Source organism: Gossypium raimondii, chromosome 3 (assembly GCF_025698545.1).
Source record: "Gossypium raimondii isolate GPD5lz chromosome 3, ASM2569854v1, whole genome shotgun sequence".
NCBI classification, from domain to species: Eukaryota; Viridiplantae; Streptophyta; class Magnoliopsida; order Malvales; family Malvaceae; genus Gossypium; species Gossypium raimondii.
The window spans coordinates 52,417,049-52,434,343 of record NC_068567.1 but is presented as its reverse complement, the minus strand read 5'-3'; the positions used below and the strand labels follow the sequence as shown (position 1 = coordinate 52,434,343).

The window sequence follows — 17,295 nt, the reverse complement described above, 5'->3', positions numbered from 1 at the left end:
AATTAAGGAGAGTAAAAGAGTGTTAAAAGAGAAGGAAGATACACTGATTGCGGGAAACTTGAGGAAAAATGAAAACAAAAAATGGAGGGGAGTTGTAAAGTTGTAACGATGGATTGATAGAAGTGAGAAATATGTGAATGAATGTTTTATAAATTTCATGGGTGCAAAAATGAAAATGAGGCACACTAGCGTTACAGAATTGGGCTTAAAGGCCCTATTGAGCTGTAAGCCAAGTCCATTTCAAGAGTTAAATGAAACGCTGCCAAATCACAAGCAAAAGCAGGTGAGATGAGCAACCGGAAGCAAACCTTTTCCCAAATTTGTATAATTAAAAATCATTATGATAAGACGCCCCACCACATGACCGTTGCCCCAACGTTCCAAAAATTCCAAAATTTAAAAACCTTTGGTTTCCCAAACTCAAAACTTACCGTTCGCTAACGTCTTATCCTACCCCCAAAACAAACTCTCCTTCTTTCTTTCACTTCTTTTATGCCTTGACATCTTTTCAATTCAGGGAAGTTAGATTACGAGATCATGGCGGCATTGGCACCTGGGATTCTGCTGAAATTACTCAATGGGATGAACACTGGGGTGAAGCCAACTAGTGAACATAGGAGTTCGCTTTTGCAGGTTACTGATATTGTGCCGGCTGATCTTGATGAGAAGAACCTTTGGCCTAAACATGGCTTTTACATCAAGGTCTCCGATTCTTCGCATTCCATTTACGTTAGTCTTCCTTCAGACCAAGATGATTTTGTTCTTAGCAACAAAATGCAACTTGGGCAGTTCATTTATGTTGATAGATTGGAGCCCGGCTCTCCTGTTCCTGTTGTTAAAGGTGCAAAGCCCCTCCCTGGAAGGCATCCTTTAGTTGGGACACCCGAGCCTTTAATGGGTTTAAGAAGAAAAGGGGAGAAAAGTGAGCAAAAACAAGAGTCTAAGCTGCATAGAAGAGGTTCTTGGGGCAAGGGTGTTAATGGGACTGATGAGATCTCTTCTCCTTTAGTTTTAAAGCCGGTACCCTTAGATTTTGATCAATGTACTCCGGTGAAAGAGCGGTCTAACCTGGCGAGAACTCCGATGATGTCTCCGATGATAAGAAGGGTAGGGAAAGATGGAAATGTTAGTGGTGGTATAAGGTGCTCTTTTGGTGGGGGATTGTTGGCAAAAATGATGGATACAAAAGGAGAAAGTCCAGCTTTGCTTAGAAAAAGCTGTGCTGCACCTTCCTCGGCCTCAAAGTTTCCAAGGAGCAAAAGTGTCATCGACCGGGAGCCTAGAATCCCAAACAGTCCTCTCATCTCAGCTGTAGGTACACTTTTTCCCCCTTTTTTTCCATTTAAAAATTTGCCATGTTTTTCTCCATATTAACTTTTTCAATGGTGTTTTTTGTCTTTGATTATACAATTCAAATTTCAGCCATTGCAGGAAAAGAAAAGTTCAACACCACCACCAAGTTTAAAGCGTGGAAGGGTGGCGGCTGCCCAACAACCAGAATCTCAGCTTGATAATAACTCAGCCATTGATAACAGCAAAAGTCTAACCATGAATTTGCCTGGGAAACTTGGCATGCTGGGCAAGGTGAGTTTAAGGCTCATGTTAACCATAGTCAATTCTGTCAAGGGTTTTCGCTTAAATTTGACATTCGTGGTTCAACAGGAAGCTGTTCAGCAACGAGAAACGGCTCAGAAGATTGCTCTTCAAGCACTAAGAGATGTCACTGCCACAGAGAATCTAGTTCGCTCTCTCAAGTATGTCCTTTCCTTTCCTTTAGTTTTTTTTTGTTCTTTCCAATTTTGTTGTATGTTTAATAATTTTTGAGTTTATATACTTTGGCTGGTGATTGCAGGATGTTTTCCAACTTAAGCAAATCAGCAAAACCAGATGCTCCAGCAGCATGCTTCGATCAGTTTCTGGAATTTCACGCGCAAATTGTGCAGGCCTTGAGCGAGATAGCCTCCGTTCAAGCAGCTACTGGAATGTCACAAACCACAAAAACTGAAAAAAACGATAAAAATGGTGAAGATGAGCCAGCAATCTTGAACGAAATTGGGCAGAATTCAATGGAGCAAAGCAAAAGGCGAACTGCATTGTACAAATCAATTGCAGGGTTTCCGGAGAGAAGTGAACAAAAGAGGCTCCTAAGATCAAATTCCAACTCCAAAGTATCATCGAAACTGCCTACTGAATCATGTGGCGGTGAGAACGATGAAAATAAACCTGTATCGAGTAGCTTAAGCAACACGATAAAACTGGGGAAGCAAATAGAAGCAGAAGCAGGGAGCTGGTTCATGAACTTCCTAGAAAAAGCAGTGGAGAATGGTATGAAGAAAGGGGAAGGGGAGGGGAAGAAAGTTCCACAGTCACTGATATTAAAGGTAATTAATTGGGTAGAGGTGGAGCAGTGTGATGCCAACAGGCGACCGGTTCATCCAAAAGCAGCACAAATAGCTAGGAAGCTAAGGATTAAGATGAAGAACCCTTGAATTAATTACACAACCTGTGTTTTTGTAAGCAGATATTAAAGTGCATTATTTTTTGTTGGATTGTTTTGGTTTCCAATCACTTTCGGAGATTGTCTCTCTCTCACATCATCATGTATTAGATTGTTTTCACCCATAGGTATAACAATATTGAAAGTGATACCCTTTTATTTTCTATTTCCTTAATAAATATCTCAATTTGTTATATATCCGAAATTGATATTAGTAGCCGCTCCACACACTCATTACCTTCTAAACTCGTTTTCTTATGCTCTTTTTGAATATGTCTTCCATTTCATCAAAATCATCATGGGTTTTCCTAAATTTAAAATCTCCTCTCACCATATTGTTGTCTATTGTTAGATTGGCTTGGTTGAATGAAGGGGCTTATCCTTTACTTTTTATTTATTTGATTGCATTTATTGCTGCTTTTGGGTTATACAGGTAAATTGGTTTTGGGGTTGACAATGGGGATTGGTTTTACTGTGGTGGTGAGAATGGTTGAAAGTGGGGATTGGTGGTGGTCTGTTAGGGGTGATGGGTGAGCTAAAATGGTGAAGATGATGGTGAGAGAGCTTAGATTTAGGGTCTAAGTGGTGTTTCTTTAAGGGAGGGGTGATTGTAAGTGTTCTGATAGTTGAAAGTAGCTTAGGTTGATGATGGTTGTCGAGGGTCTGAGAGAGAGCTAAGGAAAATGTGATGGTGAGATGGTTTGGGGTGGTAATGATGGTGGCCAGTTTAGCTGAGGGGGATGGTTGGTGTTTGGGATTTATGTGGGGAAAGGAATGGAAGTGTTTAAATTATGCACCAAACATAAGTGTAGTTTACTTCAGCTCCAACATGTGACTTTGCAATACCAGCATTGGAATAAGAAGTGCAGAGTAGGGTCTTTTGAGCCTCAGAATTTAAAATATTTCAGCTTATACCATAAATGAAGTTGCTCTTTTAGTAACCAAACAAAGAAACTTGAGATTTTAGTTTCTGGGCCGTCATTTAATCCATCATCTAATTCACGAGATCTTTAATTGGTGAACCTCACTTTTGGCCGCCGACCATACATTCATTTCATCTCACTTTCACCAATTTCCTTCCAAGGTTCAAAATTTTCAAAACCAACTTTTGACTAAAATAACTCAATCATCCTCACATCTTCAATTTTTTATTATTTTAAACACATCTTTTTATATTTTAATGTTTATTTTAGCCAGCCAAAGTTTTGTCTAACCCGAAATTTTACTGAATTTTTTATTCCAACTCTAATGTAGAACCCAGATATTCAATGAATCTCTTTCTCAAATTATCAGTAGTATCTTAGGATATGCAAGAAACTTTCAAGTGATAAAAGAATCTTCTTACACAACATGGTGGCAAGACCAGACATCCAACGACTCTCCTTTTCAAGGTTTAATATGATGTTCGATTCAAAACAAGCAGAGTAACAAAGTCTCCTGCAGATGGAGGTCTGAGCAGCATCGACAACAGGAGCACATAGGCAATGCTATAGAGGAGTTGCAAATCCTGTCAGCATAAGCATCTCAATCAATAACTTAAAACCTCAACAACCACAACAGTCAAGGCACTCATAAGCTAATAACGGGAACTAATGGTACATACACTTCCAAACAATGTTACTTGGACTCAGGTGTAAGTGTCGGATATGGGTATGTGTTTGAAACAGGTATGTAGAGCCTTAAAAGATCATATCCCCATACCCATGTTCAAGTATTTTACGGACATGAGTGTTGGACACAAATACTTTAAGAAAAATGGAGTCAGAGTAACCTATTTTCCAACTAAACAGAAATAATGTTTATTCAAGTTTATGAAACTATTTGCTACTTCAAAATGCTCATCACTGAAACTGATAAAAGTTGTCAATTTCATGCTAAAAGTGCATAAAACCACAATAAAGATAGCACACATGGTTTATAGAGAGGTTGAATAAAAGTTACTTAATTTCAATACGTATGCAAGAAGTTGTTCCTGCAAAATTGTTTCAAGGGGTGTTGAAATCTTCAAATAAAAATTTGAAAATCGGAGCAAATGAAAACTTAATTTTCAAAATCAACCTGCTATAAGCCACATGCAATTGTCAACTCCTTTAATTGAAAACTGAAGATAAGAAAATAGCAAGTTTCTTTTTTGGTTCAAATCTTTATTAGGTCCCCCAGGGAGAAAAAAAATGCAGCTGCATTATGTTTTTACTTTTCTGAAAGAATTTCTGTAGGAACTAAAAGCTGTGTTACAAAACCCTATTGCCAAACCAGAGTGCATGCTGAGAAGCCACCAATAAATTATTCAGGAAAAGGGATGCACAAATATGGATCAGGGAGAACTTTAATATGGCTTAGCATCAACATGATTGGAAAACAAAGTGCCAACACTATGATATTAACAAATTTTCACCATCAAAGACTCCCTAAGGAGGGACAACAACCCTTAGAGAAAAAACATAAGGTGGTTTCTTCACAGCTAAATGGTTCTTAGCAAATTCGAACAATAGTGATAGCCATTACATCGGACACGGCAAAGGAAGCTTCCTCAATCCTAGCAACAATTAGTTGCACAAGAATTTTACGGCCAATGGTTGAGCTTAAAATGCTTAAATGTGAACCGCAAAAAAATGGTATAGGGTTAGAGGTTTCGGCTTCAGCAAAAACTAAAACAATCTGGGAATAGATGGTTCTCAAATCAAATAGTTTTCAAAAACATTTGAAGGGACTACTGCAAAATAAGGCAATAAAGTTCACTGATATTTTTTAAATCCCATCAACAATGCTCTTTTAGCTTTTCTAAGCTTCCCGCTCTAATAGTTTACCAAGATTAAAGAAACATATCGAGTTTCATAGACAGCAATCACAACTCAGCTGTGAATGTCTCCATTTCCCCAATTCAGCCATAATTTCCCAAATTAACATTAAACATACTTTGGCCTACAACCGGTTAATTCTATGTGAAACAAGAAGAGGTACATGCAATGATGTACATTATAATGATCAACCCAAATGGCTTCTAGGTCCAGTGTACCTATTTGGCAGCTCCGAAACCAAATACTTATACAAACTATTTGTTTACAATTCTATTTATCCATCGAAGGGAAAACTGAAGTCTTAAACATATGACGAGCACATTTTCTTCCCTTAATGAGAAGGACAAATAATTCAGCAATGAATAGACATTTGGGGCACTAGTACACTGCTATAACGCAACTCAGAAGCCACTACAATAAGCTAAAGAAGAATATAAAAAAAAAGGACAGTCAGCAGAAATCACCTTCTGACAAACACCCCCAGTTTTGATTATGCAAAGACAGCAAGGAAGTGAACAAAGCAGAAGCCGTAGCACTATGCAAAGGTATCAAAGTTACTGCACCACCCATTTCCACTGGGAGCCTGAAACATACAGATCATGCAATTCGTACTCACAACTTGAAATAATTAAAAAAAAAAACAGCAATAAATTTCCAAATTGGCTTTTCGAAATAACCACTAGAAGTAATAGAAAAACCAAGAGCAAAATACCCAGAACACTTTATAACAAAGAGAAAAGCCGTAACATCGAAAATGGAAGCAAAACCTGGAAAAAGTGAGATTGCGGAGAGAGAATCGAGAAGCAGAAATTTTGTTAGGAGAGAAAAGGCCGGGTAGCTTATTGTTAGCAGGTGTTGAGGATGGTAAATGGGTGAAAATGGTCTTGGCCGAAGAGCAGGAGAACCCTAGGGTTCTTCTTCCACAAGTAGCCGCCATGTTTTCTTTGGCTTCCCCAAAACCCTGATGAAGCCTAAAACCTCAGGGTTTCTTTTCTTCTCTTTTTTTTTTTAGGAGGGGAAGAGAGTAGTTGTTGTTTGTGGGCTGGATCTATGCCTATGAGGGCCCAATGTTACTCAATATCTACTCTGGGAGTATATTATTAAATGAATATAAGTTATGGATTTAATTTTTATTTTTTAATTTGATGTTTTTTTTATATTTTTAATTTTGAGATTTTAATTTTGATTAAATGATAGTCGCTAAATTTTAATTTTAAACATTGTATTATGTATTAGTTGTGAATTTAGTTTTATACTCGATACGATTATTGTCGATTATTGTACTCTTTGAATTATGAAAATTTAATTTTAACTCAAACAATAATCGTTAAATCCGTTAACTATAATGATGTAGCTTTCTTTGAGTATTATGTGAAAATAATAATTCGATATGATATTATAAATGTAATAATATGTTTTTCATATAAAATTAAAAAAAAAATAAAAAAGGCACTAGATTTAATACTTGGAAATCATCCATAAAGAGTCAACATTATCCATCAATGGGAGAGGAAGGGAGATTGGAAAAATGAAAATGAAAATGAAAATGAAACTTCAGCCTTGGGTTGAGAGACATATGGGTAAAAATGAGTTTGCATTTGGAAAGTGGAGGTTGAGATCATGTTAGGTCAAAATTTTGGTCATGATTCATTACCAACTACCCACGCTTGGCAGTGATTAGTTAAGTTATCCACTACGCAAATGGGACAAAAAAAAGGTTTTATTATATATGTGATGTTATATTAATTTATTATTTTTAAGTAATATTTATATAAAAATTATGTTATTTTAATGTCTATTATATAAATTATGAATGAAATTTTAAAATTTAAATAGACTAATGAATTTAGTAATTATAATTTTAGTCAAAATAATTAGTAACAAAATTTGACATAAAAAAATAATATATATTTCTCGAATGAATCAATTTTATATCATTTTTGGATGTATTGAAGGGGGAGATGATAGATTGAATCAAAACATCGAATTCCTCAACCTCCAAGTTGGTTTCTAAGGCATTTACCATCTTATATTATTATTAAGGTTAAAAGTGCAGTGGACAAATAGAGTAGACAAACTTGTTCATGTGCGATTCCATTGTTAGGAAATAAACAAAGAAGCAGCAGAAAATCAACCTGTGTAATTCTTTTGACAAGTTCTAAATTATTAATATTGGGTCCTTTTTAGAGTGTTTTTCAAACAAACACAAACATGTCAGCTGGGTATCATACTCCACAACATGTCCATGTCGAATGTGCTGTGCCTAAGTCCCATTCAGGTTATTCACATCATACAGCAACCAATTATATCTCTACCTAACAGATGATATGATTGAGAAAATAACATGTGAGCGAAACGTGGGAATCTATTACCTCTAACCATGGCCGATGGCGGATGCCGACAGGTCATGATAACCTATGACAAACCATTTTTTTCAAATTTGGATTCAGCTCACACCATGTTGGGCTCAACTTTGAAGACACATTGCCTAAAAGCCTGCATTTCGCACCAGAATGTGAACATGGCGCCTACCTTAATTATTTATTTCAGGGATTCACTTCATCCATCGCCATTAGTGAGCTTTTTATTCTGACTTTTGACTATTTCACAACTCTACTGGGGAGGGTAGTGAGGGAGTGAGTGTCATTAAAATTCGAACAAATGAGATTGTAATTAATAATGTTAAATATTTAATAAAAATACCATATCTTAACATCACATGATTTAAAATTTTTTTAATGTCATGTTCTACCATCCAAATGGGGCCCTTGGTGGTATTAAATGTGGAGAATTAAGATTACTGATAGAGAAAGGGGTTGGTGTATTTATTCCATATAGCAGGTTTCTTGTCTATTTTAAGGATTATAAAAAAAAAAATCATATTCCATGAATAATTGAATAGAGTAGTTGGAGAATGGAGAGTGGGAAAGGTTGTAAATAAAATGGGGGATAATGGGCGCTTATTATTATGATGATGTTGGGAAAGGAGTAATGAGGTTTTTCTTAGTATGGGAGGGTGTTATAAATGGCCTCCAAGCTACCAAATTTAATGGCATGAGACATTGCACCGTCTGGTGTGGTCCAAGCTTTCTTCCCGGTGGTTGAGGCTCGAGTCCCCAAGCTACACAACCAAAGCACTTCAATGAAGGCACAACCTATAGGTTTTATTTCAACTAAACGCAGCCAGCTTTGGGGTACATAGTAGTGTCCAACTCTCTCTGCAGAAAAACCAACCTATTAATGCAATACATGAGTTTTTTGTCCAAAAAAGTAAGTTTTGAATTGATTTATAGGTGATAACAAGTATTCATGTGTTTGGAATCCTATCATACCAGGTTGCAATGATTCATGTGAACTCAATCAAACTAGTTTGAATTACAAACAATCATATTTCAAATAAATTTGGTTTCCTAAATATAATGAAAATTCTCTTGTTCTCGTTTCATCTTAAACTAGAAATTTTTAATTGTCGAAAGAAACAACAATATTGATTACTTATGACTTGATTTGAAAATGATATAGTTGGCGTTTGTTGCATAGTCAACTGCAATTCACCTCGTAACTAGATTATCGTATAACTTGTCTTATATTGACATATTCTGACTTAAATATTGTGATTGTTTTTCTTCCATCTTTATGAAGATTTTGAGTAACAAATAATTAAATTGGATCATATTGAATATCTATCAAATAAGGACAATATTTTGAGTAACAAATAACTAGAGTTGACCATTTTCGAAGAGATTCGGTTCCTATAGAAGACTAAATAATGAAGATTTCTTCTTATTTTCATGCCTGATCAAAAAGCTATTTGGGCATAAGTTGAATGTCATGATTCAGTTATACTAAATGGTGATTTACAAGTCTATGATTTCTTATTTAAAGAAGACTTATTTATTTTATTTATGTATAGTTTAGGGAGCACTTATTTTATTTATTGAGAGGAAGTTGTTTTAGTGAAAATATATTAATCTTAGTAGAAGAGTGATCTTAGTGAAGTATAGGAATGAGATTGCTACTTAAGTTAATACGTGGGAGCTGAGTCATTCCTTAGCTCTTTTATCTAGAGAAAAATTAAACAGTTTGAGATTGACTGCATTAAATTTGAACACTATTAAATTTGAACATATCAAGTAATTCAAAAAAATCCTTAGATTACTATTCTGAACCAGATACTAGAGCGAAGGCTTCGCTCATACAATAGTGTGTTGTAAGTAATACACTTCTCAATTGCTTTTTTTTTTGTACAAAACATGTTGGGGGGGGGGATGTTTTTGCCGAGACTTGAACATTAGACTTCAAATGTCAACGAAAAACTCTTAACCACGGATTCCTTTGAGTTGTTGGCACCTTCTTGATTTCTAACGTGCATTTACTTAACATGAATCGGTGGATTGGATCCAACATTCTTGGGATTATCATTTTCCATCTCAATTGCTTGTTTATTTAAGGTGGATTTGGATGGGCAGCTTACTTTTTTGTCTCACGTTATAGTATCTAATTTCACCGCCACCGCTATTTTTACACTGACCGTAGGTAAACACATCGCCCATCCAAGCCTACTCTTTAATTTTTGTATCATGTCATTTCTTTTTCTAAAGAAGTCTATCTAAAATTGCCTATGCAATTCTAAAATACCTTACAAACAAAAACAAAATATATGAGCTCTTATTGGTAATGAACAAAATTAATATAACTTAACAAATTTGATCCATGAAATAATGCCAAAAACTAGATGGTTGATTTGTAAACGCAAATACCTTTATTCATCAAGTAATAAAGTGAAAAATTAACTATTCATTTTATTAATTATTTACCAAATTAAACTAAAATTGTAATACAACATAAACTAAATAAATAACAATGATATCTTCAAGCTATATTCTCATGGTAAGAAAGTCAGTTTAATTTATTAAATATGTAAATCTTCCAACTTGGCTAACGTTTCTAGGAATATTTCAATCTTAGCCACAAATTGATGTTTTGTTTATATTGAATCAATTTTAGTATGAATTTGGTGCGATGACATCTTTTAACTCACAGTTATAATAATTAATTTCACCATCACCACTGTTTTTAAACCGAATATAAACACACTGCCTATCCAAAATCTCAATTAATATAAATCTTAACCATAATTTTTTTTATTAGATAAACCAAAGTCAATCATCACCCGCGACTAGATTCATATCAAAAGTGATATTCATTTCAAGTTTATGTTGACATAATGAACACAATAATAAAGTCACATATAAGATTGTAGGTTAAATTGAATCCATAAAAAACACTTAATATAATTTTTAAATTTATATAATTATTAAATTTATTAAAAGAACCCATAATTTTTTAAAAACATTATTTTATAAAATAAATTTATTTATATAAAATTAAATTAATCTCTTTCCATCCACTAAAACTCAAACCCGAAAATCTTTAATCTTTTACTTTCAACATTCATTCACTTTTCTCTCAACTTTCTCTTATTCTCTCTCTCTCACACACACTATAAATTTTACAAAATATGTGATTAATAATTCACTAGTTCCAAGTGAATCTCTTTAATTTGGTTCAAGATTTATTGGTTAATCTCTATAAAATTAGAATTGGGACTTTTTTGTGATAGATTATTAGTTTTATGCAATATTTAGATTTTATTGATTGAATGATTTTGAGATATAGATTTTATATGAGATCCCTAACATCTTAATTAGATAATAATTTGTAGGTCCTTGAAGAAATTAGGATTGATTGTCTTTATAATCTTGAATTTCTTGATTATTGATTAGAATTTTAGCATTTTCATTTAGAAATTACTGTTGCTATGTGATTATTGTGAATCTTGTGTTTGGCATATTGCATTCTTATGACACAAAAAGACACTCAAGTAACTTTTACTTGGTTAAAATATGTTTTTAGTCCTTGTACTGGATAAAATTTGAGATTTAGTCCATGTACTTAAAAAATTAAAAATTAATTCTTCCTATCTTTTTTTAGTCGTAAGTATTTTCTGTCAAAATTTGTCAACCTGGAATTTTGATTAGGCTATCCTCATATGACTTGCATACGATTAACAACAACTAAATACGTTAAATTGACAAACTTCGACTAAGACTACCAATGATGATAATGATTGGACTAAGATTTTTAAATTAGAAAAAAGGGTAAAAGGAATGAAATTTTCACTTCTAAAGTACAGGGACCAAATCCCAATTTTTATACAAGTACAAAGACTAACATCACATTTTAACCTTTTTATTTTTGTAAAAGAAAATTACTAGTGTATATTGGCTTGCTGAAATTTTTATAAATACTTAATTTGTTTTTGTGTTGTATTAATCATATTTCGTATAATTTCTCATAGTAATTCTATTTAAAGTTTTTTATAAATAAAAAATTAAATAGTATAAAAATTACAAATATTAAATTTATATTATAAAGTTGTTTAAGATATTAATAAAATTAAGTATTGCATTATTTAATAATAGTAAATCATGATTTTTGAAAATTATTTAGAAGATATTTTAATAGAAAAAAATTAATTCAACTACTTCAACACATGAATAAGTATCATGAATAATTGTAAAAAAAATGTTTTTCTTTTCTCTTTAGTTATTATATTAATAATTTTATTATAGTTTTACATTTAACAATATTATGATTCATCTAGTATTAATATAATGCATTAAATAATCTTACCATTTTTAGGATACATATATTTGTTAAATTCGATAATATATTATGATACTCTTTTCGGAGAAAATGTATCATGGAGGCTTTTGTATTAGCATTGGATTTCATTTTGTCTTTTCTTCTAAAAAATATATAGAAGGTAAATTAGTCCCTATAAGTTAGATCAAATAGTAAACTGGTCTTTATGTTAAAAATTTCATCAATTTCTATTCTTAACAACCTGGTACACGTAGTATGTCATGTGTAACTATCTAATTATTTTATTAATCATGTCAATTTTTAGCGATAGATGAAATTTAAAACAAAAAAAAACTTTTGATCTAACTTGTATTTTAAGTGTCAATTTTTCTTAGGGTCAAGTATGAAAATGTTGTTAGGATGAATATCGTTTCTTCCTTGTTGTTTCTATTAGTTTACATACTTTGCAAAAGATATAAATTTAGTCCTTATACTTTAATTTGATTAATTTTAGTTTTTATATTTTTTAATTGGTCAATTTTAGTCTCTATACTTTTCAAATTTCAAAATTTCAGTCCTGCCCAAATAATAGCAATTAAATTCATTTGGTAAATTTAATTCTAGTCATGTACTATGCGTACAATTGTAGATTTAGTCCGTATTCTTCAATTGAGTCCTTCTAAGTCCCTATACTTTTTGAATTTTGAAATTTCAATCTTAACGCAAATGACAGTTGTTAATTTAATAGCTAGATTTTTAGTGAGTAATATGTGGAAATAAGCTTACGTAGCATTATACATATGATAATATATTTACTGCATCAGATTTTGGAACTGAACTGAACTTAGTGAATTTAACTGTTATCGTTTATTGAAGACTAAAATTTTAAAATTCGAAAAACAGAAAGACTAAAAATAACCAGACCAAAATACAAAAAAAAAATCCACAACTTTTATAAAATACAAGGACTAATAGCATAATTTAACTCTTTAAATTTGAGTGCAATAGTAAATGAAAACCCGTACACAGAATTCGCCTTCATATTTTATATAATTATTTTCTGAAAGAATTTTGTTAAAGCAAAAATTGCCTTTCATCCGAATCCTTCTCTCTTTCTGACTGATTCAGTGCTTTTCATGCATGTGTTACTCTGTCTCCATTCACAAGATTACTATTTACGAAGCTTAAATTCTGTTATAGCTATATGTAGTTATAGGTTTAATATCTATACTTTTATTTAATTATTTTTAGTCCTAATACTTTTTAAAATTAAAAATTTCAGTCCTTCCAAAATCTGATGCGCAAGCTCAAGCTTATTATTTTTATATATGATTCAATTGTTATTTGTATTATACTGAAATTTCAAAATTTAAAAATATAAATTCCCTAAATTTACAGCTTTGACGAAATACATGGAGTAAGAACAAAATTGAAGGTGAATGTTAGAGAAAGTTACTGTGGACTAGACTTTCAAGTCTTGAAAGATGGCAAAATTTGGTAGATGTGACAGAAATTCAAAACTTTCTAACCAACAAAGTTGCAGGAAGATAAGATTCATTGCAGCATAAAAAGAAAAAAAAAGAAGAGAATATAACAAAAAATAATTCATATTTGTGTATTTCATTCCATAATCTTAAATTAACAGAGAAACAAAATGGACAAATTCTTAGTTTCACCAATGGATAAGTTATCTTTGCCAATGGTTTCTTCTTAACTAAATTTAGTAAATTTTACCCATCCAGAAGCTTTTCTAGTTTAAGAATCAGAGATGGTCCAAGTCATGTCATTCTCGAAAATCCAGTGGCACACCTCGATCCGACCCGGACCCGAACCCAATGCCAAGAACGCTCCATGATTCGAACTCCAACTGGATGTGTCCAAATGACAGATGGCAACACCATGATTGATCTTCTCCAGTGACTTCGGATCCAGAATATCCGCTTCATAGACCCGGACCTCGGGGACCGAGTGGCAATAGTAAAGCAAATACGGGTACAAACTCTGATGGCAAGAAACCGATTTCGTTACTTTCCCGCCGTTGATTCCTTTAACGCTTCCGATCTTTATGTTCTGCTTTGACCCTTTTACGTTCTCCGTCGTGCGAACCTCCACGTTCCTCCCCAGAACCGAGGCGGCGAAATCGATCATGTCCTCCGCCGACCCCACGCATCGCTTGGTCTCGCCCGGGCTCGGCGCTCGCTCGCACTCTTTCAAAGCGTCCAGCATTACGGTTTCCAGTGTGGAGTTATCCCCCGCGTGGAATATCCGCTTCAATTCACCAATCTTGGAGGAAGAAAATGGTAATTTTGAAACAATAGTCCGGGGCAAAAATGACCTTACAGGCATTTTATCTTTAATGTCCGGCATTGGCATCACGGTTCCCTGCTTCAACAACTTTTCCCGGAAGAATTTGCCCGGCTCCACCCATTTATTCACGGCACTGCTACCGCCCTTAACTTGAGCAGTTTCAGAGGAGCTGCCACTGTTGTATCTACCGAAAACGATGCCCTCCTTTTTTGCATAATCCTTGAAAGTGCTGTTTCTTCCATAGATTTTGAACCCAATGGATTGACCCACGGCTCCTTGGCCGTACCCCGTGAATTTATCGGTTCCTTCATTGAAAGATTGGCCATAGTTTGAAAAATCGACTTTCTCTCCATTGGAATTTTTGGCGTAAGATTGGAAAGAATCGTCACCCACATTGGATTGATCGCGATAGCTTGAGAAAGTGTTGACCGCCGCATTTCCGCCGTCTCCGTAACTCTTGAACGTATTTTGTGGAGCATTAGAGTCGAATCCGTAGGAAGTGAAACTGTCATTCGCCCCATTGGCTGCTTCTCCATAACCGGAAAATCCTGACCCTATCACATTGGCTCCTTTTCCGTAACTACTGAAGTCGTTAGGAACGCCGTTACCGTTTTTTCCATAACTCGAGAATGACTGCCCGTTCCCGGCGTTGGCATTCTCTGTGTACTGCTTGAATGTCTGCCCATGCCCGTTGGAGTCATCCCCATATGAAGAGAAACGGAGATTGGGATTGTTGACTTCACGGTTGTAGTTGTTGAAGTTTCCGGAACCGCCAGTGGCGGAGGCCGCATAGGAGTGGAAGTTCTGGTCGACGACGTTGCCCTCACTGGCGTAATTGGCGAATTGTTCCTTGTGCCCAGTCGAATCGCGACTGTATCGGTGGAACGAGTCGACGACGATGTTGCTGTCTTCCGAGTAGTTCTTGAACGAGTCGACTCCAGCGAGTCGGTCCGTTCCGTAATTGGAGAAATTCTTGTTGGAGTAGACGGCAAACCTTTCATCTTTGGGGTGTTTCTCGAGACTCGGAGATAAATCGGGGAAGCAAAAGAGTTTGGCAGAGGAACAAAAAGAAGGGAGATGGGAAGCGAGGTCGTTTTGGGCGGCGAGTTTTGAAAAACTGGCCGAGTCGACGGCGGTTAACGGCGAAACTTTGGAGAGTAGAAAATGGGTTTTGGTTATTTCGCGGCGGATCTCTTTGTTCCAGTAACGAATCACCGAGGCTTTTGGAGTAAATGGATTCTCCGACACCAACGAATCACCGACACCGCCCAACACAACCTGCATTGTCCGAAAATTACAATTTTCTTTGAATAAAAAAAAACTGTCTTACATTAAATTTTAATGTACAAGAAACAAAGAAGATAAACATAGTACCCAGAACATACTAAAGAAGAAGAAGAAGAAGAAGACAATAGATTTGCTTACATTGAAGGATGAGAGATGGAGAAAGCAGAGGAAGATAAAAGTCCATAGATTCAGCATTTTCAGTGTTTCTTTCAGAGAAAAAAAGTTGATAATATTTTGTTTGGTTGCGGTGAAGGAGAGAACTTATAGAAAGCAAAACCTTTTGGTTAGTGAATTGAAGACAGTGATGAGGAGTTCTCAATGGAGGGTTTGTTTATAATCTCTCCACGTCAACTATTTCTTTTATTTTTAGGTTAATTAAGGATTATCCATATTTATTATTTTTTAATACTAATTATTAGTATTTTATAAACCCAACTTAATAGGGAAAAAGCTATTGTGGATTTCAACAATCACATCCTTTTTATTCACAAATCTTTTCTGTAATTTTTATTTCAACATTTTATCTATAAATATATTTCCTTATATTTTCAACTCTTTTTTTAGATTAGTTAATGCAATTTTAAAAAATTGTATTAAATGCATTTTATTTATGGTAAATTAGGGGAAAAGATATTGATATTATGTATAATCTATATTTTAGTTAGCTTCAAAAATTTGAATTCCAAAACATTAGACACTCATTAAACAAACTCTTACCTTTTAATAGGAATATTAATTAAGATGATATTTAATATTATATTTAAAATAATAATAATAATTGTTAAATAATTTTAACTTGTACGGTTAGATACCATTTAATCCAACCTAATTTATAAACAATGTCAATTATACCTGTCCAATTAGGCTACCAACCCAAGTTTGGGAAGAATTTCATCCAAGAATATTAATTTGCGAATTTTCTATAATATTCTAATGTTCCATGTGGGAACGAAAGGAATTAAATTGGGTGTTTGAATTTAGTTACTCTTACCGTATTTTAGCTAATGAATTTTTATTTTTTTCTATATAAACTAAATTTTAATATTGACATTTAAAATTAAAGTTGAACCCATTTTTAACTTTATAATATACACAAGCATTAAATATATTATATAATATGATAAGAGTTTGTAGTTAGTGCATTTATAGTGTCATATTTTCTTTAACAAGTGACATTATGTGGTTCACTGGTTGCGTAGAGGCGCATGCATCATTAGTGCATATAACATTAAAGATGTATTAGTTAAGCTGTGTATAGATGCTTAAAAGTATAAAAAGTGAATAATTATTAAAAGAAATAATATGTTTTAAAAAAAATCATATAAGTAAATTTAATGAGATTGAATTAATATTTAATATTTAAATTATCATTTGATACATTAACATTTAAGTTTCCTTTTAGTTCTATAAATAAGAGTAAAAATCATTCTTAAATTTTCAAATATATCATTTAAAAGTATGTACAAAAATTTAAAAATAGAATCCACAAATATATTAAATAATTATCTTTAATTTTGTAAGAACAATAGTTGTCCTTAATCTTTTACTACAAATAATTAAGAAAATAAGTAATTCATGCGGTGCAACAACTGCAATTCCTTTCCACAAGTGGTGTCTCACTGATTTTTTACTGAAATAAAATTAGGTAAAATTAAGAATTTTGATGATGATGATCAAAATAAAATTATAAAGTGTGAGAGCTTTGTTAATTAGTAGTTCGTTAATTGGGGTGTGATTGAACACCAAAAGTTAATAGAG

At 33.6% G+C, this 17,295-nt stretch overlaps 3 protein-coding genes across 4 annotated transcripts; 1 reads left to right on the top strand and 2 right to left on the bottom strand.

Moving 5' to 3' along the window:
- Nucleotides 1–412: 412 nt before the first annotated feature.
- On the top strand, nt 413–2,693 carry LOC105794659 (uncharacterized). Of its 2 annotated transcripts, none has more exons than XM_012623943.2 (4): nt 413–1,311; nt 1,432–1,584; nt 1,663–1,754; nt 1,853–2,693. In XM_012623943.2, the coding sequence occupies exons 1-4, from the start codon at nt 538–540 to the stop codon at nt 2,487–2,489; spliced, it is 1,656 nt and encodes a 551-aa protein (XP_012479397.1). In that variant the 5' UTR covers nt 413–537; the 3' UTR covers nt 2,490–2,693. The 2 variants fall into 2 exon arrangements, with proteins under 2 accessions (XP_012479397.1, XP_012479396.1); XM_012623942.2 differs by having other exon boundaries at nt 414–1,311; nt 1,423–1,584.
- A 1,068-nt stretch (nt 2,694–3,761) lies between these two features.
- On the bottom strand, nt 3,762–6,306 carry LOC105794660 (uncharacterized). The gene is made up of 3 exons (XM_012623944.2): nt 6,063–6,306; nt 5,760–5,878; nt 3,762–4,004 (listed from the first exon to the last, which is right to left on the bottom strand). The coding sequence occupies exons 1-3, from the start codon at nt 6,230–6,232 to the stop codon at nt 3,985–3,987; spliced, it is 309 nt and encodes a 102-aa protein (XP_012479398.1). The 5' UTR covers nt 6,233–6,306; the 3' UTR covers nt 3,762–3,984.
- A 7,228-nt stretch (nt 6,307–13,534) lies between these two features.
- Nucleotides 13,535–15,844, bottom strand: LOC105794658 (polygalacturonase 1 beta-like protein 3). The gene is made up of 2 exons (XM_012623941.2): nt 15,676–15,844; nt 13,535–15,528 (listed from the first exon to the last, which is right to left on the bottom strand). The coding sequence occupies exons 1-2, from the start codon at nt 15,730–15,732 to the stop codon at nt 13,699–13,701; spliced, it is 1,887 nt and encodes a 628-aa protein (XP_012479395.1). The 5' UTR covers nt 15,733–15,844; the 3' UTR covers nt 13,535–13,698.
- Between the last annotated feature and the right edge of the window lie 1,451 nt (nt 15,845–17,295).